General features: G+C 36.0%; 1 protein-coding gene across 24 annotated transcripts in view; it reads left to right on the top strand.

Moving 5' to 3' along the window:
- MFF (mitochondrial fission factor) overlaps window positions 1-21,050 on the top strand; it is a 31,795-nt gene extending 10,745 nt beyond the window's left edge. For 3 of the 24 annotated variants that reach the window (XM_082690143.1, XM_082690147.1, XM_082690130.1), the window contains 8 exons: window positions 1,771-1,859; window positions 4,421-4,495; window positions 5,520-5,597; window positions 8,882-9,040; window positions 12,394-12,426; window positions 14,206-14,265; window positions 17,125-17,209; window positions 20,199-21,050. In XM_082690143.1, coding sequence (XP_082546269.1) covers window positions 1,771-1,859; window positions 4,421-4,495; window positions 5,520-5,597; window positions 8,882-9,040; window positions 12,394-12,426; window positions 14,206-14,265; window positions 17,125-17,209; window positions 20,199-20,330 — 711 coding nt within the window. In that variant the 3' untranslated portion in view covers window positions 20,331-21,050. The remainder of the gene's footprint in view (window positions 1-1,770; window positions 1,860-4,420; window positions 4,496-5,519; window positions 5,598-8,881; window positions 9,041-12,393; window positions 12,427-14,205; window positions 14,266-17,124; window positions 17,210-20,198) is intronic. The other 21 variants (XM_082690153.1, XM_082690148.1, XM_082690135.1 and 18 more) reach the window with 11 other exon arrangements.
- Window positions 21,051-24,427: the final 3,377 nt, after the last annotated feature.

Genomic DNA, 24,427 nt, shown 5'->3' with positions numbered 1-24,427 from the left:
CAGAATGGTTCTGATCTAGTAGAGGATTCATCTTGATCCCTGCAGCATGGAAGAACTGTTCTCTGGGGAGATGGAACGGAGAGATCGCAGGGATTCTCACAGACCAGTACTGCTCTCTGAATCAAGTGTACTTGATTGAAGTGGTATTAAGAGATAGAGATAGAGATACAGAAATAAATACACCACCTATATATATTGCATTTATATGCATGTATAACAATATATTGTTATATATATATTTAAGTTGTATATAACTTAACACCTATATATATATGTGTGTGTATATATATATACACATACATACACATATATACTGCTTTAAAGGAATTTTTATTTTTGGTTTAACTGTAAAGAGCTCTTACGGTAGGCTTCAGACTGACTCCTTTTTTGTCTCTAGAAGTGTTTTTTTTTTCTTTTGTTCAAGTGGATAAATGGCTCATAACCCATAACCAAATCTAAACCATGCTCTGAAATTATGTGCTTCATAGTATGGTTTTAAATTTTGTTGTCGTAGAATCTGGATTTATTCTTCATTGAAGGTGCTTGTAACCTGATTGTCTACTCTCAAGTTTTTAAAAAAATCATCAGTAGGCACTGATTTGCATTTTTAAAAATCTTAACTTTCAAGTCCCTTGGTTCACATACCAGTTGTCCTTTATATTAAAGTTTACCTTTTTTTTTTTTTCTTAAACCATGAAGTTGCCAAGGCTGTTTCTAGTTAAAAACAAAAACAAAAAACCCTAAACAAACAAGAAAGTTAGTGATTTATCATTGTTCTATTGCTCTGTATCTAAACCACCTTAAGTAACTTAAAAGAAAAAGGAAAAAACCAAAATTCCATCTTGCTCATGGACCTGGATTCCGTGTGTGAAGAATTGCAGCTGGCATAAAGAGGAAAGCTTGTTTCTGTTTTACAATACCTGGGACTAAGCTAGGAAGTCTCAAAGCTAGGGATGACTTTGGATGACTCTACAGCCCAAGTTACAATCAGCTGATGGTTTACTCAGGTGTCTGTTGATACTGGCTATTGTCTGGGACCTCAGCTACAGTTGCTGGTGGTGCACCTACACATGGCCTTTCCATATGACTCGTAATCTTCACATCCTGGTGCCATTGTTCCAAACATGAACAGTTTAGTGAAGAAAGGCAGAAGCCTTATTGCTGTGTATGACCTGGTCTCAGAAGCCACATCGCATCACCTCTACAGCAGTCACCAGCCCTCCCAATTTCAAAGGAAGGGAACATAAATCCTATCCCTTTAATGGAGAAGGTCAGTGATACATTCTGTAAGAAGAGCATGTGGGTTGGGAGCGTGTGGCTATTTCTGGAATGCCAAAACTTTTAAGGTAGTACCAAGGCTTTTTTTTTTTTTTTTTTTTTTTTTTTTTTGGTCTAGTTTTCAAATATGCAACCAAATTTGAATTTGCTTTAGTCCCAGAAGCCTGGAACATTTATTTGTAATACAAATACGTCCCATTTCCTATAATATATATGCCTTTAATTACAATAAATAAAAATATAATTGTACCAAGTAAGTTGATACTTAAATAGAAACCAGAGGTGGTTTTTTCAGGAGGTTAAGAAGCATTCCTAGGTTTATCTGCATTATAATAGGGTTTTTGTTGTTGTTGTTGTTTTTAACCTGTCTTTTGTACTCCTGCTCTTTGTAAATTTTGTGAGTAGCCTTGGATTAAGCTTCTTTTGATACTAAGGAGCTACTAGGCTACTAAGAATATTTTCTATTCCTCTCTTTTTCTTTGTGCTTCACAGATCCGTGCAGTTGGCAGGCTAAAAAGAGAGCGCTCTATGAGTGAAAATGCTGTTCGCCAAAACGGACAGCTGGTCAGAGCTGACTCCATGTGAGTAGAACCACTGAGCAGTGTATCTCCTTTATTAGTTTTCTCCATGTATTCTCCCATCTATTTCTAAATAATTCTTTTTTTTACTCCCAAATATTAAAAAAAGAAAAAAGTATGTGTTTTGTGCCTAAGAACCTGAGAAAAAAGTAAATGATTTGCTTTTAAGTGTTCGAAATCTGTTTTACATTTACATCAATTTTACATTTTTGCGGTTATTTTTATAGCCTTAAAATATGTTGTGAGAACTTTCCAGTAGCATTATCCTCTTCAATGTGGATGGCAGAATTCTAGAAGTATGATTTACTTATTTTGGGAATTGTTTATTAAGTATACTTAAGAGAAATTGATAAATGTAAGTGCTCAGTTCTGTGCAGCCTTCAAAAATGTTTATCTAGCATGTAGATTGAAAAACAAAACAAAACAAAAAAACACTTTAAGCAAGTGTCTTTATTTTCAAGTTACTCAGTTTGTCTTCAGATTGTGAACTAGCCCTTCCAGCTCTGCTTCCAATGAGCCGTGGTAAACCATGTAGCTTAGGCAAGTGGAATTGTTTTACTTTTCATGGATTATTGTTTAGCTCTCTGCCTACTGAGTGAGTCATTGAATTGTTAGATCCATTTCATTTTCCAAAAATACAAGTATGTTGTTTAAAGGGCTGTTTGTTTAGACATTTTCATTTGGTTGTATTATCATACTCTGATCTTAAAACTACCCCACTATAAGATGTTTTAGATCAGGCAGATGTTTTTTGTTGTTGTTGTTTCTTTAAAGTTAATGGTTTTTTACAGATAAACTATCCCTTTAAAATCTCTTTAGAATTTAAGTCTCAAATCTATTGGTGATTGTGGCTTTTCTAAATAGATGATTTAGAATGTTTATGTAAATTAATATATCTGCCTCATTCCATTTTGGGTCAGTTTTCATGAATTCATTCATCATGAACCATCCTGTTAGCTTCTCTGGGAGCTACAACAGAATCGGGATGGAGCATCTCTCTCAGAGTTTGCAAATCTAGATAAAAGCAAAACACTTAAATGTATATAGAACTAAAGTACAGGACAGTACAATATACCATTTGTGTTGAAACTACACCAAGTTCTAGTTTGGACCTGATTGAAGAATATAGGGATGCAGAGGGGCTTTGATGGGATTAGGCTCTCTCTTCTTTGTAGTAGGCACAAAGGAGAACTGTAACTGCTCTGAATTTCTTGGAAAATCTTGAAACGTCTCCCAAAGTGTTCTAGTTATTCTGAAGGGTTATATAGAAAGATAGTGAAATCTTCTCCTTCAGGAAGTACCTGAAAAGTTCAACCATTAATATGAAATTTTTTATGGTAATTATGTTTCTCTGAAGATAACCTGGTTGGCAGGGATATCAGCTGGTCCATGAAATCCATTTTTCTAGAATATTTTCAGATATATTACACAAATGGTAAAAAAGACTACATAGTTGCTGGCTAGGATAGCTTCTTGATATTTAGTACCTATCAGAATGATTAAGTGTATACCGAAGGGCTTTTGTTATTCTCTATTTGAAATATTTTACAACGTAGCGAAGGTTTCTAGTAAACTTTTCTGTTATATGAAGATGTGGCTTATTATTTAGGTCTCTAATAAATTTGAAATTTCACACCAGTGAGAAAGACAGGACTGTTATAGGATAGCATTACTTTTGGTTTTTAAGTAACTATTGATAGTTGAGTTGAAGAGAAAGGAAACAGCTTTACTATGTTTGAAAACCAGCCTAGATAGGTATAATTTAGAGTAGATGATTAGTTCATAGGTGTTTTTGTAGTTACCAATAACTTAAGTTCCTCAAAACAGAGAAGATTAGAGAGTTAACTAAGTTTTCTTAATTTTTGTGTTTAAGTTTTCTTAATGGCACTTTCTAGCTGTTTAATAAAACTGAAAAGCTCATGTTTTAATTTTTGGTGGCAAAAATAACATGCATATTTGACTATACATTTCACAATGAAATTCTTATATTACCATATTTACATTAACCATACTTTCATTTTTCGTATGTTACCATGTCATGGTAAGATACTTAACCATCTTTTTGTTAATAATGTAACCTTGCTTTTTCTTCCCCTACCATTATTAATTTTAAAATTTATAATTCATCTGTTAGAATCTACATGTAATTAACATGAGGAATTTTACATAATGAGCCCTGTTATATATTCAGTGTTGGTAATGTGGTATTGAAGAGATTGTTGATGTAAAACAGCTACATTTTACTTGCACTAATGTAATTACTAAACCTTTTTTGTCTTTACCTACTTTACTCTCTTCTTTGTAATGTAAAATTAACTGTGTGTCATTATGCATGAACCTTTGCCTGCCTCCATTTTATTTTATTCCTTGGCTTGAAGAGTAGAGGTACATACAGACAAAGAGCAAGAGCACTGGCCTTTGTTCTCTTAATTGCTTTCAAGAGTTAGTAGGATTGATTGTTGTCCACTACTGACACAAAAATGAATTCTGAACAGTAGACTTGTATCTAGCTTTTCTTTCTGTTATAAAAGCTGAATGTAAAAGAAGCATAATTATTATTTAAGGTGGCACAGATCAGATTCTGCCCCAAGAAATAAAATTTCAAGGTTCCAGGCGTCGATTTCTGCACCGGAGTACACGTAAGATTTTATCTGCTCTGCTTTTCACAACTAGGAGTTGTTTTAATTTTGCAGGCGTATGTTATACTAATATTTCACCAAGTAATTATCATCGTATAATACCCTAATGCTCTTACTGTTTGGCTTTTCAGTACCTGGGTTTTAGGATTTCTCAAATTGTCAACATACACTTCATTAAGAAAAAAAAAAAGAGCTAGATCAATTAAGGAAGTTATGTATGATTTGGATTGTAGCAGTAAAGTAAAATGGAATAATTTGCACATAAGGACCATGCATCCTTTTTAATTTTTCTTTATTTTGCCTTGGTTGGTATATTAGTTCTCTATAGATTCAACTTAACCAGGTTCAGGTAATCCCAGTCTTTTTTTCAATTTTAGCACACTATCTTTTCTTTCCTTATTTTCATACAGAAGGAGAATGGGATTTAAGAGTGATTTGTCATTAAGATGGTTTTTTTTTTAATTCCATAGATTAAAATGCTTAGAAGAATGTTTTGAGATCATTTAAACCAATTCTTTTTGTAAGTGTGATAGAACAAGGTGTGGGAGTGACTGACCTCTTGTGGGGATATTTTAGCCCGCTGTATAGGAATTTAATAGCTGTGGCAGTTCTTGAGCCACAGAAGTTGATTTTTCTCTTAATATGCTTCTAGGAACCAGGGAATTGCCTCAGATAGTGGCAAAAAATTAAGGTTTCCTATTTAAAATTTCAAGAGAAATGGGGCACCTGGGTGGTTGGTTCAGCATCTGCAATCAGCTCAGATCATGATCCCAAGGTCCTGGGATTGAGCCCCACATCAGGGTCCCTGCTCTGTGGAGAGCCTGCTTCACCCCCTCCCTCTGCCTGCAGCGCCCCCTGCTTAAGCTCTCTGTCTGTCCCTCTCTCTCTCTCTCTGTGTGTCTCTATCTCTGTCAAATAAATAATTAAAATTTAAATGTTTTCAAGAAAAATGGTACAAAATTTGTGTTTCCATGAAAATTTTTTCTCCCCCTTTTCATGATTTTACTTTTACTGTTTTTGGAAGAGGTTGGAGCCTCAGCAAAGAGGTTATACCCTCACAGTTTGAGAAACATTGGTCCTGTGAAAACCCTTGGGGAAAGAGGTACTTGACTTTGGACTGATCTTTTAATAATGACATAGTTGTGCCAAATAAATTTTCATATAAATTTTAGTTCTCACATTGGCTAGTGTTGTTTACTTAACATTCATGTAGTAAGATTTCATATAAGCATGAGGTAGATCTATTACTGATGAAATGATAACAGTAAACATGAGCACTTTCTTCAAAATTTCCTAATGTTTTGTAAAAGAAAAAGATAAAGACATTTTGCTGTTTTATAACGTTACTTGGATCAATTTATTATCAAAGTACATTTCTGTTTAATTACTAATATTATAACATTTGCTCTAATAATCCCAGTGCCTTGGCAATAGGTTTACTTTTTTGCTTTTCACAATAATTCGCTTGTCAAAACTAAAATCAGTACACCTGTGTGTGGACAGAATAGACAGAGATAAAAAACCTAAACACTGTTTCCTTCCACAATTGATGCCAGTCAGGCTGATTACTAAAATGGGCTTGCTTTTTTTTGTTGTTGTTCTTAAATTTATTCGTAAAAAAACACCTGCAAGACCACTTAAAGCTTTAAAAAGAAAAAAAATTGCTAATGTATTTATTACTTCTAATTATGGTAATTTTAGTCATTTGTAATTTAATCATTTGGTTCAACTATAGATGGAAATGTTAGTCAAGGACATTTTATCTATACATATACTGCCCAAAGTGGTTAGCAGTTTTAAAAATAGTTCCTGTTCTATTTTTGGTGTTTATGAAGGATTATCAAATAAATACTGAAAAGTAAGTTAAAGTTTTTACTAATCTTTGGAACTTTAACTTCTTTTGAGAAACAACCAGAAATCCAAATATGCTTTTGATTTTGGTCTTTGATGAAATAAATGTCTTTACTAGTATTGATAAGGACTTAATTTCATCTTTTATCCTTCTATATAAATGTTTTTTCTTATTAAGTTATAGTTGAAGATCATGTAGGTTTTTTTTCAGTTGTTATCATATTCCAATTTTCATATCATCATGCATAGAATCTTAGAATCAGCAGAGATCTTATAGACTGTTTTCAAACTCAACCTTCTGTGCATTCCTTCCTAAGAATTCTTTGCAGTTATTCTGTTTTTCCTTGACTAATTTATAAATGGCCACCTGATTTCCTGTGTACAGATAGGAGATACTTGTACTTTTAGAACATTAAATAAATAGTTCCTTTTACTTGTTTCTGACAAAGTTATTTCTCTCAAAGGAAGTAACCCTTCTGTAATTTTTAGTGGACAAAAATCCGTCAAACTTCTGTCATGAATTTGGATTTGGTTTATTGACATTGTTGCTCCAAGATGATAATTCTAAATATTGATTATTATAGTCTTTAATATATTAGTGTTTAGCTAATGTATTTACTGATGCAGAATGATGTGTCAGATGTTTGATTTAAGCCCCAAAATGCAAAGACAAAAAAACTTCAATTATATCAGAATATTGTATTGGTCAGTCTTTTACAATTTAAGTAAAGCCAAGTTTGTTGCCAGCTCTATCAAGAGAGTGTTAGGTTGGATTGTTTGTTTATAGTTATAGAACTGGCCTTCTTATTCCAGCTTCTGGTGACACGTTTCTAACATGAATTCAGTCTGCTCTCTCACAAAGAGCAAGAAGCTTAGGTTTTCCCTGTGCTCCCTAAAGAGAGGGCTGAGTACAAGGCTAGTTACCTAGACTTTGTATCCCGGATTTACTCTTCTTGGATGCTTAATATGGGTTTGGCCATGTATCATGGGTCAGTTGATAAATTGGCTTATATATATTACAGAATCTCTGGACAGACATTTAGGGTAATCATCCATGAGCACCCAAAATTTTGCATTTATCTTGACAACAACAGGCCAAATTCCTGTGGTGAATTAGCCCTGATAAATTAATGTCTCAATATGTGAAGTTATAGCTTAGATTTTTTTCTTCTAAATCGTCTTTGGAAAACATGGCTTTCTTATTTATAATACTTCTTGCTTTGAATTATCAAGACTTTCAAAGTTAAAAAATTGTGGATGTTGTTTTTAATGTTCTGGGGACTCTGGGAACAATATTAGATGTCAGCTGTCCTTTCAAAAATGAGCCCACTTATGTTGTGGTTTCCAAACAAAATGCATGTTGAGTTAGAAAATATTACACAAGTCAAAATGAAAGATTTTTCTCTTTTCATTTGTTCACTATCTGTTCCACTTTCATTCTTTTGGATGAAGTACACAGGGATGAGTTTTAGCCTAAGGCGCTTTTGCACTGACACTGAGAAAAAGCGTTGAGCCCACATCCCAGGGTCATGGTCCTTTTATTGCAACAAAGCCTCTTAATGTAACAAACCAGATGGCCAAGTCCTGGTATCACTTAAATACCTCACACAACTGATCATGCCCTAACATTAAACTACTCTCTGAAAATACACCAAGCTCCAGAGTTTATGTTAGAACTGTAAAATTGCTTCATTCAAATATGTTCAGCTTTTATGAAGCGCTGGCAATGGAGCCAAAGAAATTGTGACTCTCAGCTTACACAGGAAAGAATGATTAAGATTATGTCACCAAGAAGCCCAGAAATGGTTGTTTAACATCCATCTGGATAATTTAAGAACTCTCTTGCCTCTCTGTTCACTCTCTGCACAGAATTGGGAGTAGTTTTATGTTTTTAGTCATTTAGCTAGAGACCATATGCTTTAATATAATTAAGCTATCAAAATGCTTTTTTGTTACAGCTTTGTGAAACTTTAAATCATTTTTAATTCATACATCGTAAACTCAGCTTGCTTCCTTGTCTTTGTGAAGTATTTGCAATGGCATTTTCATGGAATCATTTCGATTCACGTGTTTGAACTCTGACACCTGTATACTAGAACTCTCTGTCTTAATCTTCTCACCATCCATAAGTCACAGTGCAGTGTTGGTTGTTAGAGGTTTGATTGACTGGATCGGATTACATACATCGAGTAATGAATGCTGCTTCTCCAAAGCTCGGGGTTGAACCCACTGCTGCTTGCTGTAGTTCTCTTCCTGCTCCAAAGTTGTTTTTTCATATTCGGTTTGTTTAATTTGATGCGTAAGGCTACACAGTCACAGATGTTGCATTGTAGCTGTTTTTTTAAAACAATTTAATATGTTTATTAACCTGTTTGGTTTGACTGTTTTCATAGGGGAAAGTGAAGGGTGGGAAAAGGGACAAGAAAACTAAGATAATCCTTAAAATATGAAGTGTTTGGGGAAACTGATCAGCTGAAGTTTTACAAATATCTGACTTGAGTGTTTTTCTCTTCATTTGCTGTGCTGTGTAAACAGTGTGACACCATCGCCACAACAGGTTCGGGTCTGTCCTCCCCCAATGTTACCTGAAGACGGAGTTAATCTTTCCTCTGCTCGAGGCATTTTGTCGCTTATCCAGTCTTCCACCCGTAGGGCTTACCAGCAGATCTTGGATGTGCTGGATGAAAATCGCAGGTGATTGGCCATCAGTGACTCTTGCTAGCTGTAATGCATATTTTTTTTGGCTCCTTGTTAGTGGACTGTGGTGTCTTCCTTTTGTGTTTGCACCTGTCTCTTTCCAAGATGCAGTGGTTTAAAACAACTTGCTTTGCTTTCTTTTAATTTGGAATTATTGTCCAAAATTCACATTTCACAAGATTCTGTTAGCTTCTCTTTAGTCAGGGAGAGTATTCAGTTAATAACTATATACACAAAGTATGATGATTTTTTTCGAAGTTTTCGTTGACCTCTCCTAAGTACTTGACTCCATTGGAATATGCAGAGGCCTACTGTTGGACTGTGTAGGATGTTGGACTGAAGCACACTGATTTTCTTTAGTAAGTCTTTTGATCGAATCAATTATGATACTAATATGGTTGGATTAATGCAGCAAATCTGAGAAGACAGTATCAGTGTAGCTGCCAGGACACTCTTTTACTTTCCTCTTAGCTATGGATTTCTAGGCCTGTACTGAAAACCTCAAGTGCTATTATCTTTTTGATAATACTGATATTTTTCAATATTGATAACTTCTCTCACTTTTGAACATCCCCAAGTGAAATCATGAGTAGTATACTTGGACCTGCTCATGCAAATTCTTTTTTGCCTATATTTCAGATATAGATATAGATTTTTTTTTTCTTTTTGCCCTTGATTCTTTACTACGTAGTATTTTTAAAAGATAAAATTTGGGGAGCTTTTTGGCATAGTGTGGGAAAGGTATAGGCAGTTTCTTTTCAACTCCAAACATTTTATATCATGACTCTGTACGTCACTGTTTGAATTTTTATGGTCATTTTAGAAGACTTAACTTTTGAAGAATGCCCAGTAAGTTCAGCTGGCCCTTCTAGGAAACCTTGTTTCGTACCTTAGGAGTTGATATGTCTTACGGCTCGCTCTGAACAAACTTTCTTGGTGAGTGCTTTTGAACCTCATACAAGCCTCAGAGGTTTTACCGTACTTCATGAACACTTGTCAGTACCATCGACTGGTATTTCTAAGCCTTCCCAGGGTTAATGCAGTGCTATCCATTTGGGCCCCAGAACTTAAAGCTGCACCAGAAAGAGCTTAAAACAGAAAGTTCATAGCAAGGAAAAATTATATATGCATGTATGTATATGTGCATCCATGTATATGTATGCATGTGTGTATACATCTGCATTCCTCTCCCCACGGGTTTGGAGGACTGTCTTAGAGTACTTGCATCCTATAAGAAGCAGCACAGTTCAGAAGAAAGAGCCTGGATTCAGGGGGCCAGTCAGATTCATCGTGATCCGCCCCACTGAACAGCTAGCTACATGAGGGCCTTGGACAAATTACTTAGCTTCTTTGGGCCTCGTTTTCTTCATCTATTCAAAAAAGAGATAGAGGGGTAATAATAATATTACCTAGTTTTCTAGATTCTTGTGAGGACTCTTCCTCCCCACCCCCCACCATCTTTATTTAAGATATAGGTAATGATGGCCTCAATTTAGGGTCATGGCCAATGCTTTCAAACGATACTGAATCTAAAGTACCTAGCACTTAGGAACTGATCTTCTCAAAGGCCTGTTTTCTTCTCCCACCTTAAAATAGCTTTATTCTTCACCAGGTATCCTCTTTCACTGTTTAATTACAGTAGGTCCTTAGACCAGATTATGAGGTCAAATTATGTCATATCAAATGCTGTTACACTGAAAATATCTGAATGGGGAAGATATTTATGAATTTGATACAGATTAAACAATTACGACTTCACAAAACAGTCCTTCTCCATCATGGAAAAGAATTTTGCTTCAAGTTAAGAAATACAAAATCAGAAATCTTACTAATGTAGAATTTACTTTGTATTCTTTTATTATGAAAACGTGTTTTGAGCCCTAAATGAAGTTTTCTTCATTTTTTAATCGTAATGAATTGATGGCTTTAAAATCCATTCTCTAGAAAGGAAAGATCTCTTCTTGTTCACTTAAAAGAGATTTTTTTAATTCATGAAGTAATTGTATTAATAATTCTTTGCTCCTGGATACATACCATTAGTTGTTACCTTGGAGCCTAAATGGTTAGATTCTATTAATCTTACTGAATGCTTTCATTATTGAAAGGGTTCCTTTTTTTTCTTTTTTTTTTTTATATTGTATTTAAATTTCTTATGATCTAAATGTTGAGCAAGATTTAATCAGAATTGTAAGTCCCAAATCAATTTTTATTTCTATAAGGGAACTGTCTGGCATGACTTTGCAGATAAAAGAAGTAGGAATGTGAAATTTGGATAATGTTCTATTTGCATGATTATTAAAACAATATTGCTTATAAAGTTTTAAGTGCTTTTATGTTCCTTGCTCTGTTTATCATTTTTTCTTTCCTATTTTATTATTCTTGGTGGTTATGCTAATGCAATAGCCTATCTTTGGTCTTCTGTCCTCACATTAGGTACAGTTAAATTAAGCTAGAATTATTTGGCAGGAAGAAAGAAAAAAACCGTCCTGCCTGCTTTATTATCATTAAAAAATGTGGATTCACAGTTGCTTGATGGAAGAACAATTTTTAGTTGACACTTCAGGGAACACTGTGGAAAGGTTTATGTACTATATTTTTGTTCTCCCTTCTTATGGGAACTTCCTTGATCTAAAACCAAGCTCCACATGGAGACAAAGCTAAATCCTTTATACATATTAGAAAAGTTTATTTACACAGGTCAGTGCTGTGCATTTGGAAAATTGATGTATTAAAAATTTAAATGCTGTTATGCTGATATGATTTAGTCCTTGGCTGACCAGGAGATGTCCATGTCCTGACATCTGCTAGAACTCCATATCTCATTCTCTAAAGCAAAATATTAACATTTTAAAAAAGAAACTTAATTCTCATGTAAGACCATTATTTAAATATCAACAGATTAGTCATCCTTAGCATGTTTAAGTTATTTTTAGAAGGAACTTGATTATTTTTATATAGTTTTTCTCAAGCAGATTATATTAGCTTCGAATAGAATACGAAACCATTGTGTTAATAATTGATATTTTTGCAAGTATGCATATAAATATATTACTGTTTATTCACCATAGTGGTGTCTATTTTTTTTTAGTGAAGAAACACATACTTTATTAAGTCAGAGCATTTATTTACTAAAAATGTTAATATACAAGTTAATGCGAGAACTTGGAGAGCCTTGGATTTCTCCCTTTTGCTGCTTAAATTACAAAAAATTATTGTCAAGCATCAAACTTAAAAAGATTTTTTTAATGTATTAAATCATACTTATGGTAGAAAGTGGTACTTGAATGAAGTTTCTAACTTTGCCAAATACCTGTCTAATTTACTTTTATATTATATGTGTCAATTGCCAGTGTGAGAAGACAAAATGAAATACGTTGTGAAAGGTAACTGTATTATTTTCTGGCTCTGCATTATAAAAGGGAAATCTCTGTGGTGGAATATGTTGAATATGGCAGATCCATTTGAACATACCAGTGTGAATATTTTAAGAAGAGCTTTAGGTAACACCCAGCAGGGGCTTCATTTAGTTGACGATTCTCCTATCAGTGTACCACAGGACTGTAGTGAAGTAAGTTTTCCTCTGCCACAGAGTGAATATATGAGTAGGATAGGACAATTCAAAAGCCTGTTCCAAGCATACGTGATTTCTCACTTCTTTATTTACCCAGCATGGTAGAAGTCTAACATGTCTCCCCCAACAGTCTCTGAATCTCTTATCCTCTGAGTCCCAGAAATTTCTTTAAGCACCAATAATGCCTTTAGGAAAGTACAAGCTAAACATTAACATTTCCTTGTATGAATTAACTCGACAGAAAACAATGATTTGTATTGTATTGTAGCCAAAATTCTGCAGCTGTACCAACTTACAGAAAAATCTAGTTCATTTGGTATTAAATGTTTACCATAGTTAAGTATTGCCTTGATACTTCAATATAGGCAAAGACCTCATCAATACTTAGAGAATGAGACATTTAAAATAGAAGGTTATAATTCTTAAAATCCTTATAGGGACCCTATAGTTCAGCCTCCTTTCTCTGGCTGGTAAATGTTGCTGATTACTTTTTGGAGACTTGACCAGCAACCACAGAGAGCTTTTGTGTTCTGATTTTTTTTTTTTTTTAAAGATTTTATTTATTTATTTGACAGAGAGAAATCACAAGTAGATGGAGAGGCAGGAAGAGAGAGAGAGAGGGAAGCAGGCTCTCCGCTGAGCAGAGAGCCCGATGCGGGACTCGATCCCAGGACTCTGAGATCATGACCTGAGCCGAAGGCAGCGGCTTAACCCACTGAGCCACCCAGGCGCCCCTGTGTTCTGATTTTTAAAGATGAAATTTAGTGAAAAGATTACTCTGCTTACCTAGGTAGAGAACTAACTGTCCTCTAGAACCAAAGTACATACTAAAACATGAAAATCCCCACAAAGTTTTCCATTGCACCTCAAGTCTTCATTCCCAGCTGCCCTGTATGTCACTCCTGGTTGTCTCAAGATGAGACTCCCACATTCAGTTGTATTTCTGTAATTAGCCCTAGCGTGGCCCTCAGAGCCTGTGCTTGGGACTGTCTCAGCTCCAGAACCAAGGCTAGCAGCTCTGCTCTCGAGGGCTGAGGTTTGAATGAGACACAGCAAAATTGAGATATTGGGTATAAATCAAATGATTGAGGTGGGAGGGTAGGAATTGTGGGAAATGGGAGTTACTTGAAATGTTCAGTTTTTGAGACAGGGCTGTTGTTACCAAACGAGCAACCATGATCATGCAGGTGCTACTAACCGGTTGTTGACATGCTTCCAAAGTGGCTGATGATTTTCTTTTTCCAACTAGAAAAGAGAAATTAGACCTTTTAAACAGGGTTGTCCTCTGTCTTGAATTTCATAAATTAAAATAATAGGCACCAAAGAAAATTTTTTTAATATGCGTGCTATCTTGTCACACAAGATCTATTCCTTTTGTTTTTTAACCCAAGGTGAAACGTTAAATTTATGAAAATCAAAATGGAGGCCATGTAATACAAAGATTTTTAAAAGTATTGAAAGATATTATATTGTATCACAACATACAATATAATCCTATTTGACACTTTTTTGTCTTGTTTTTGCTTTTATTTTATTACTTCTCTGTTTCCTGATTCTGTCTTGTGCCTTCTCCCGCAAAAACCTGCCTTAGACCTGTGTTGCGTGGTGGGTCTGCTGCCGCCACTTCTAATCCTCATCATGACAACGTCAGGTAAATTTTGAGACTTTGTAATTATCAGGGTAAATAGTTGACTGAAATTGTATTTTGCAGGACATAATGCATGTTAGTAGGCCTTTATATTGTAGCTTGAACTTCTACAGATTTCCTCTCTTAGTACAACCTGCTTTTCTTTGAGAACAGCAAGCCTAGTCATTCATGACCTTTGTCTACTACAAGATGAAGAAAAATCCTTGACAGTTATGGTGTCTTGGGGACATCTGAGATATTTAAATATAGTTTTAGGAGCTTATAGACGATCATGCTGAAACACAGAAAAAGTCATCTCAAATCTTGTTTTATGTGCTTCATTTTAAGTGTTGCCTGGGGTTCTGTCTACCATTTCCTTTTTAGTTGTTAATTGTTTGTAGTGTCACTTGAAGCGTATGGAGAAACCTTTGTATAAGGGGTCATCTTAAATTGGGGGAAATCAGCATTCACAGTTTAGGAAGTTCAGTGTTTAAAAAAGAAATTCAGTTTGAAGAGTTTTTGTCATTGTTAATTTAAGCTTTTCCCTCTTATTTTTGCTCTTTTAGTTCTTTCAGACATACTTCTTAGCTTTAGTAATTATGTCTTCCTGTCATGCACGAGGACAGATAGAATGACACATAGGAATCCTTAGGGTTCTAAGGTCCCTATTTCCCGTCTTCTGGGGAAAAGAAATTTGGTTGGTATTCACAAATACCATTACTGTAATTTTTTTCAGAGATAATTTTGCTTATTTTAAGCAGAAATGTATGATCTGTTGCAGTAGATTTAAAACTGTCAGCATCATTTCTACGATGAAAGGAATCTGGCAAGAGAACAGGGAAACATCAGCTTCTTAATAATACTGAATTTAGCTTAGAGGAATTGAAACCAAGTTCCTTAGTGGTCCCTTACTACTACTCTGCTCACTGGTTTCTTTCACAGTATTAATTCAATCCATTGTAAGTTTACCCTTGAATATTTCCCCGAAGTTAGAACTTAAGTTTGTGATCCTTTTCTCTTTCTGTGAAAGAACTTTTAAGTCTATGATCTGACTTAACATTTCTTAGTTTTTAGTTCTGATAAATAAAGCTTTTAGTTTAAAATTACCTTAAAGTAATTTTTTTTTTCCAGTCGTACCTTGAGTTACATAGGTATAAAGCCTTTGGCCATGTCCTTAGATTTCTTTGCAAATAAAGATTTCCTTTACAGATGTTTAACACCTTAGTTCAAGATTTAAATTGAGTAATCGCTGTCACTTACACTTCCTTCTCTATGTTCAGCCTAGGTCCCCTTTACCTTTGAAGCCATTGCTTTTTTTTTTTTTTTTTCTCCCCTCCCCAGCTTATTTCTCATAGGTAATCTCAGGGAAATAGAAAAGTTTTATTTTGAAGACCAGGTGTAAAGAAAAGGAATCTTCAACTCCTGTTTTCTCCTCTAATCTTTTAATAATTCTGTCTTAATGTTTAAAAGAATAATGAACTCCGATACTTATATAAACCCATAGTCCCAACATCTGCTCGCTCAGCTCACCTCACTGATACAGTTGCTCTGTCTTCAGAATATTTACTCTTATAGTGAAGAAAGGAGCGGTTAAATGGGAAAGCAAGTTCCTTTTGCAATAAAAGGAACGTTCAGAGATTGTTCTATATTATCTAGAGTCAGTGCACACCATCAGTCCTTGAAACTGAGCACCTGTAGTTATCACCTACACCTACAGTGAACATTCTGTGTTCAGGATGACAACACTGGCTGGGAGCACACTGGAAAATTATAAAATAAAAATTCTGTTTCACCTACTTTATTAAAGTTTCAACAGCATATGAAACCAAAGGATTTTCTGAATATATTTGTCTTTAACATGTCCGGATGAAACTGTAATTCTCCTCATACCCCTTTTTGTGGTAATGTGCTTTTTGTAATGGAGACTTGCTAGAAACATTAGAATGTATGATCCATGTGTCAACTCTCTGTGGATTACAAAAACATTACTTTTTAATTCAGTTTGTTTATATTCTGCTCATTCAGGAAAGTTACTATGCCATTGCACTGAAATAACCATACAGGATTAAAATAGTGAGAATATAAACATGTGAGGTGAACTCTATGGTATGTAAATTATATCTCTGTTAAGCCGTTAATTAAAATAAGCTTAAGAAGTGGAAATCCAGGCAAAGGGGAAGAACAGCATTTGTGTGTATTTGTTTCTTAGAGGTTTATTGTCATGCATTTAAAAAGTAGTGCTCTTTTAGAAGTAACTGTATTTGCAAAAGAAGTATTTCTTAATGTGCTTTCTCTGGAGTTGTTCTTAGTGGCTTTCCAGTATTATTTTATACACAGCCTCTTAATGATTTATCATTGAACTAATTCTGGATCTGAACATAGTAACAGGATGTACTCAGGTGATTTTATAATTCCTTCTGTGGGAGACCAGTCGAGATAGGTAATAACAAGTAAATAAAGGGTAGAAATGGCAAGAGAAAAGGCAATAAGAAGAGGAGGAGAAATGAGAAAAAAAGATATCTGGTTTCTTTTTTTGTTTGTTTTTATTTTTTTAGCTAGAGTTCATTTACTTTGTGTTCCCTGCCAGGGAGTCTCAGCAGGGACTCCTGTGGAAGTACATAAAGACATGAGTTTGTGGAAGAATTACACATTGTTATATCCTAGAGTGGCAGCTCTTAAGTCATTGCTCAAAATACTTTTGCTTTTTCCTCTGGTTTCTTATGTTGGTACCAATTCAGATGGTAAGGTATTTTAGTAATTCATATTGTGAAATATCAGTCTTTTGAACAGTTCTTTGAATATTACCGAACACATGATATGACTTACCAGATACTCTTTATTCTATTCTAATACTAAAATGTATTTTTATTTCTCATCTGCTAGGCATGGCATGTCACATATAGATACAACAATTGAAGGAACTTCAGACGACATGACTGTTGTAGATGCAGCTTCATTAAGACGACAGGTATTTAATGTACCAGATAAGATATAATCCTAAATTATAGTCATGCAATACTTTAAATGATAAGTTTTTAAGATGTTATCATTTTCTCTCCTGTGGAACCCATGAACTGAAATATTTTATTTGTCATACTGTTTAATAAGCCATAATTGATTTTTCCATTTAAAAAAAAGATTTATTTATTTCTTTGTTTTAGAGAGCGAGCGAGCAAGTGACAGCAAGCATGGGGTGGGGGGCATGGGAGAGAGAAACTTTAGCAGACTCCTTGCTGAGGCCAGATCTCATGACCCTGAGATCATGACCTGAGGTGAATTGACTGAGGGAGACGCTTAACCATCTGAGCCACCTAGAGGCCCTGCCTTTTCCATTTTGATTAAAGATATGGTAAACCACCATTTACATGTTTTGGTCAGCATAAAACAGTATTACCAGATGGATTGGTATAATTCTGGCCAATAACAAAGAATCTTGGCATTTTAGCAAATTGGTATAGTCATAAATTGCTTGTTTGACTTTTAAAATTTGTAACAGTCACTTTGGGAACCTGTGTTACTCTGAGAATTCCATTTTGGAAATCACTGCTTTCATTTTTGCACAGTGTCCTTATAAACACAGTTCTTGTGTTCTATGAAAAGTCCTATATTGGAACTATAGTTGCATACACACATTATTACTATGAGTGCCTCAGCCTCTAGGATCACACAGACACACACATGTGAGGAAGGCGGGCTCAGTGTTGTAATTTTGTCTGTGCCAAATAGATGTAGAGGAGGAGTGAATGAATAAAGTATTTCTAAGATGAAGAAACTAAATATTTCAGCATAAGAATAAATATCATTTTAAAGATTTAATATAATAAAAGGCTAATATGAAGCAAATAATACTTTATTTTGAGTCTCACTTATTAAAACAAAGAATGCTGGGGTGCCTGGTGGCTCAGTGGGTTAAGCGCCTGCCTTCAGCTCAGGTCATGATATCAGAGTCCTGGGATCGAGCCCTGCATCGGGCTCCCTGCTCAGCAGGGAGCCTGCTTCCCCACCTTTCTCTCTGCCTGCCTACTTGTGATCTCTCTCTCTCTCCCTCTGTCAAATAAATAAATAAAATCTGTCTCAGAAATAAAAGAATGCTGTATTATAAGTTTGTACATATTTTCTTACACTGATTTATACCTTGCCTATTGAAGGAAGGGCATTTCTTGGGCATTTGTCATTGAATTCACCATTACACCAACAACCTTGCCTTTCTGAAAGTGTAATAAGAGGCCTCAAAGTTTTAACATCTTCTCAGTCCTTAGCTTAGAGGTGAACGGGTAGAGGACAAAGATACAGTCATTATGAACAAGCACACACATATTTTGAGAATTTAAAAGTAGTAGAAAGCCAGCTGGGAAACTATGAGTTTCTGAGATAAGTAACAAAACGGAGTCCCAAGGAGAGTCTGCAGAATTCACATTTGGGACCCTAGCAACATTGGAAGCTATGCTTCTGGAGCTGTCCTTGCCCTGTTGCCAAGTTGTGGCAACAGTGAAGTTGTGCTTCACTGAGTCTAGTCTAGGGAAGAGGGACTCGTAGGCCATCTGGCTCCGAGACGCAAAATGTTATCCGTGATCAGAGTGGAATATTCAAAAGCTGCCTTGGTATTGATACTTCTCAGATGAGCCCAGATGAAAATATTTAAATGACTCAAGATCAGTGCCAATTATTTTCATTGGCAATAAAGTGGATTGCTTAGTGTAAGAACTTTATATCCCATGGGACCAAATAAGCACTTCTCATTACAAATGGTTTGGAGAAGGTAGTCTTTACACACTCCTTTTTCTCTTTTCTTTTCTTTTTTTAACTGAATTAGCTCTGGGAGAAAAGTCATTGCTCAGCACTGATCAAAAGTGAAGTACTTTTTCACTTTGTTAAAATGGTTATCTCTGCACCTCTATGTCTGGTTTGCCCATAGACTCCCATTCCTGGCCCCACCCACCCACACTCCCAGTTTGGAGTTCTCAATCCTTGAAATGCTAAGGATTCTGCATTATGAAAATACTCTTCCTTCAACCTCTCTAATATAATGTTAATAATCCCTTTGGCTTTTATAATGTGTTTTTCCATAGGTGTTGCAGGTTAGACTCCCCAGAAAGCGGATTCTAGGATGAAGGTTTGCACATAGAGCATTTTCTGGGGAGTGCTCCTGAGTCCGAAGGGAAGGAAAGGAAGTGGGATTGGGCAAGAGGGAAATGTTGGGCTGCAGTGTAGTCAGAACAAGGGCTGCATGTGGCCAGCCTCCTGCGGAGCTCTGAAGCTGGGGTGACCCTTTAGAGTTGGAACAAGGGCTGGGCCTTTCATCTCTTCACTATCTGGTTGGATACATGCTGCTGCCCCGGTAAAGGAGCATAAGTGTAGGCAAGGCAGTCGTTCAGCCCAGGGCTGTAACAGTGAGGGCCAGCAGCCAAGGGGACACTCCTAGCAGCTGGAGAATTATTAGCCTTTCAGTGCTAAAGGGTCTGAGTGACAGAGCACAGGGCCCGCTCTAATAGGTTATTTTATGAGATGCTCCCATTCACTCAGAGAGTGGATGGAGAAGGCAATTAAAGCAGGTTAAAGATGAACAACTGAAGCTGGGTGACAGAAGCTTCTAGAAAGGAGCAGAAGCCCCCATCCTTTCTGCTGTGCTAGGCCTGCCTAAATGTGTACTTACTTGGTCTTTTTGATTGGGATAGCATGCAGTATGCAACAGTGTTCTTGGCCCACATTGAAGCAGGGAAGGAAGGAAAATACATTTTTTCTGACTCAGAAATTTGGAGAAGGGAAAAGGAGAAGATTATATCTGTGAATTTAAGCTGTCATGGGTAACATTTTTTCTGCATATAGTTTATTTTGCTCCCAAAGAAACTATTCATTGTTTATAAGAATTCTTTTGAAAGTCATCCTGCTTTATAAGAACCTAATTGCTCTGTGCATTAAAGTCTCTCTTTTGTTTTTTGTCGCGGTTTTTCACTTAGATAATCAAACTAAATAGACGTCTGCAACTTCTAGAAGAGGAGAACAAAGAGCGTGCTAAAAGAGAAATGGTCATGTATTCAATTACTGTAGCGTTCTGGCTTCTTAACAGCTGGCTCTGGTTCCGCCGCTAGAGGTAACCTCAGCTCTCGAAACTCGTGTCTCAACAGCTGGAAATATAAAGCATTTACAAACTTCTTTGTTTCTGTCTTTGCATTGTATGCCGTTTTATAGTCCATGCCCTGAACATGTATTTCTTCCAGAAAGGCGGGGGGAGGGACTGATACTTGCAGAAGTCAAGGTATGTTCTCTCACTCAGCTGTAGTCACTTAAAGCAGATCTGCAGTAACAAACATCTACTTAAAATTCTCCCTTTGCATGTTTTGTAAATAGGCTCTAGTTTGTTTTTTAAAAGGAATTTTTGCCTCATCAGCCCACACAATTTATTCTCCGAATGGGAGCGAGAGTGCATAGGGAATGGATTTAGAAAAGTATCTGTAGAAGAAAAATATTACTTTATTTTGTCCTGTTTCTCAAACACTGTTAGATTGGACAGTTTTGTTAATAGACCCTTTTGCATCCACATTTCAACATTAACACTTCTGAAGTCATGGTCTGGTGGCAGATTTGATAAAGCCAAGGCACTTCATGTTTACCAGTCACCTTCACTAAAGTAATTCCTAACATTTCCAGCAGTTTATCTAATATGCGTGTAAAATGTACGTTCTTATTTTTATTTTAGTTTTGCAGATGGTTTTCTATAAAGTATGTTTTTACTAAGTCCCTGTGTGAATGATTTAAAAAACTACAGAATAAGGTACAAATGTAGTGTATTTAATAAACTGTCAACTAAAGCAATGTTTGTCGAAAAATTTTATTTCATCATATTGTTGTGTGAGCTGTATTTCATAGCATATTACCATTAATGAACCCCAGTCTTCTTGTCTCAGAAGGAAATAATGCAATTAATGACTTGGCTGGTAGCAAGAACCTACTGTGTTCCCTTTCTGATTTCCATCTCAGCAGCAGGCGCTGGTAGCATTACAGGTGGTTTTCTAAGTTGTGGTATCTGTCAGGTGCTTTGGAGGAAAACAGCTGGAGTTGTGTATGCTTTTTGCATTGTAGCATTTAGCTAAGATACTATATCTCATGAACTTTAAGTGTACCAATGAAATCAAATCCTGGGAGGCTCTAGCTCTCAGAATTATCCACCCCCCGCACCCCGGCCCGATTTTGTGTTCAGAAACAGAATTTTAGTTAGGTGTAGTATTTGCCACATAATCTTCAGTATCTGAATACCTAGGTGGTCAGTGTTAGGAAAGGCAGTTGAGGGAAATTCCTTAGATAGAGGTAGATTTAGTGTTTCTGTTCTTGCTTCTCTTCCATCCTTCCAAAATAAAATACTTGGGGGAAGGATTCCTATGTTTGCTTCCTAAAGTTTACGTGAGTTTGAGGAGATTTTCTTTTTATCCATGAAAATCTTCTGCCTTTTATAACAGCCTAATGATATGATTATATTAATTCTAGCTTTATATATATATATATATATATATATATATATATATATATATATATATACACACACACACACATATATTTTTTTTTTTACAAGGTAATTTCTGAATGATCCTCCCAATTAAAACATGAAAATGATGGATAAAATTAGCACTTTTTTTGCTGGGCAGGCATGAAAAGGATCCTTCTAGGGCCAAAAATGAAATAAAAGCAGGCATTCCAGGAGATAAGCAAATACAAAAGCTGTTTTCTCCTGTTAAATTTTTACCAAACTCTGGAGACCTAGAACTTTCTCCCTAAGTGGCTGTGCAGAGGGCAGGAGAATACAGTCCCATGTTTTATGCAAGGCACTAGCTGTGACAGGAGATTCCTGCATGAAGCTGGGACCCCAAAAGGCTACACCTTTGGTGAAAGGGTAACTAGGAAATCAACTTACCACCCAAAAGGGGATAATAAAGAAACGTGCCTTCGCCTTGTCACAGATATAAAAATAGAAGAACTTGACTCGGTCACTTGAAAGCCAAGCTATACCAGCTGGTATACTGTTACACCAGCCTCCCTCACCTGGAAGTTGTTCCATCATTGTGAGAAAGTGGTTTTGGAGTTGAGAGGAACCAATTCATTCCTGGTCCAGATGATTAAGAAACACTTGCAGATATTTGAGCTGAGCCTTTAAGTACACACACACACACACACACACACACACACACGATTTCAAAAAGCAGAAGATGAAGAAAAGGTTCCTGGGGCAGGGAACAGTGGGAGAAGAGTTTACAGGGAGGGTCAGTAATACAGTGCTCAACCTAACAGGCTAGTGTCCTACAACTTAAGTACAGAACTCTACCTACAGGTGTTTCTTTTTCTTTTTCTTTTTTTTTTCTATATCTAGGAATACTTACTGAAACAGTAGCAGGTTAGTTACAGTTTGAGGGATAATTTTAGAAAAATATATTTGCATGAGAGCTTTCCTTCCTTTCTTCTATGAATATCTGTTTTCTAGCTTCTTAATTATGTTTGACATTGAAATTGAACTCTTTGTCTACGGCCATACCACCCTGAACGCGCCCGATCTCGTCTGAAATTGAACTCTTTGTCTGGGCTCCAAGTTCAAAAAGGCTTAATTTACTGTAACCGCTGTTTACTTACAGTGTTGTTGTGTCAATAAGTAGAAATTCATGTGTGCACCACACTGACCTCTGAGCCGTTATAGCAGGTAGGCCACAAGCCCTGACCTTAAGAAACTGACATATTGATGGAGGAGGGCGGAAGGGAGAGGGAAAGGCTTATTAAAGAATTTGAGGATTATTAAAATGATTTTGTTATGGAGGAAGAACTTGAGATATAAGCTGAAGGGTAGGAAGAGGAGTGTTTCAGATGATGGACATAGCAAAAAAAAAAGAAAGTGTAAAGATTCCAAAACAAAATTGAACATGGGGTTGGCAGTGAAAAAAAGATCAGTGAGCTTTGTAAATTACTAGATGTACACTGTGTGTGTGTGTGTGTGTGTGTGTGTGTACATACATGCATTTGTAAGTTTAGGTACCAGAGCAGAGATGGCATCATCCCAAAAGATACTGAACCGCCGGTGGCCCCTAGGCTTTAGGCATTTAATTTATGGCAATCATTTCCACAAGACTAAAAGAGCAAAGAAATAACAGCCATTTCAGCTGAATTGTGCTGAATCTCTTTTGCCAACAGTCCTCTTTTGCCCTCTGACATGAGAGGCTTAAGTTTCTGTCTCTTCATGATCCTGTGGAGAACTAGGGTCATCACACCCATTTCCAAGGCAATGAGAAGATTGGATGCACCATCACTGTTCAGTCAAGTCCATGAGCAGTCATGTTCATTTCATTTGTATTTTAATTTTATGGCTATTAGCAGTTAGGCATTCATTCAGTAAGCATTGACTCACTAAAAGCTAAGTAAAAAAGATAAGATTCATTAATTCATTTAACAGAATATTTATAATTGCCCTACTTTGTATCAGGCACTGGATTTGGCACCAAGTATACCAGGAGTGAATAAAAGAAACATATCTCTGGACTCATTGAGCTTATGGTCTTATGGGGGGAGAGTAAAATTTAGGAAACAAGCACAAATACAAGTGCTGTGGCCATTGTGATGAGTACTATCAATGGCAGAATGCTAAAAGAGAAAGTTAAGGGAAATCTTCATTAAGTAGTTAGGGAAGACCTCTCAGAAAAACGTGATGGTTGTGTTGAAGTCTGAAGGATGAAGAGGACTTAGCCAGAGAGGAGATGAATGAAGCCTGGGGACTAGGCAGAAGAAAGACCTTGCTAAGGACTGGAAGCAACAAGGAGGTTCCTCAAAAAGTTAAAGATAGACCCTACAACCCAGCAATTGCACTACTAGGTATTTATCCAAAGGATACAAAATAGTGATTTGAAGAGGCAGCTGCATCCCAATGTTTATAGCAGCAAAGTCCACAATAGCCAAAATATGGAAAGAGCCCAGGTGTCTGTCACTGATGAATGGATAAAGAAGATGTGGGATGGATGGATGGATGGATGGATGGATGGATAGATGGATAGAGAGAAAGATACAATGGAATACTACTCTGAACAATGACAACTATAGAACACTTATGAAAGAAATTGAGGAAGACACAAAGAAATGGAAAAACACTTCATGTTCCTGGATTGGAAGAGCAAATATTGTTCAAATGTCTATGCTAAAGCAATCTACACATTTGAAG

The sequence above is a fragment of the Mustela nivalis genome, assembly GCF_964662115.1.
Source record: "Mustela nivalis genome assembly, chromosome: 11".
Lineage (NCBI taxonomy): Eukaryota > Metazoa > Chordata > Mammalia > Carnivora > Mustelidae > Mustela > Mustela nivalis.
Note: the sequence above shows the minus strand (reverse complement) of the source record. Positions and strands in the feature narration are given on the sequence as shown.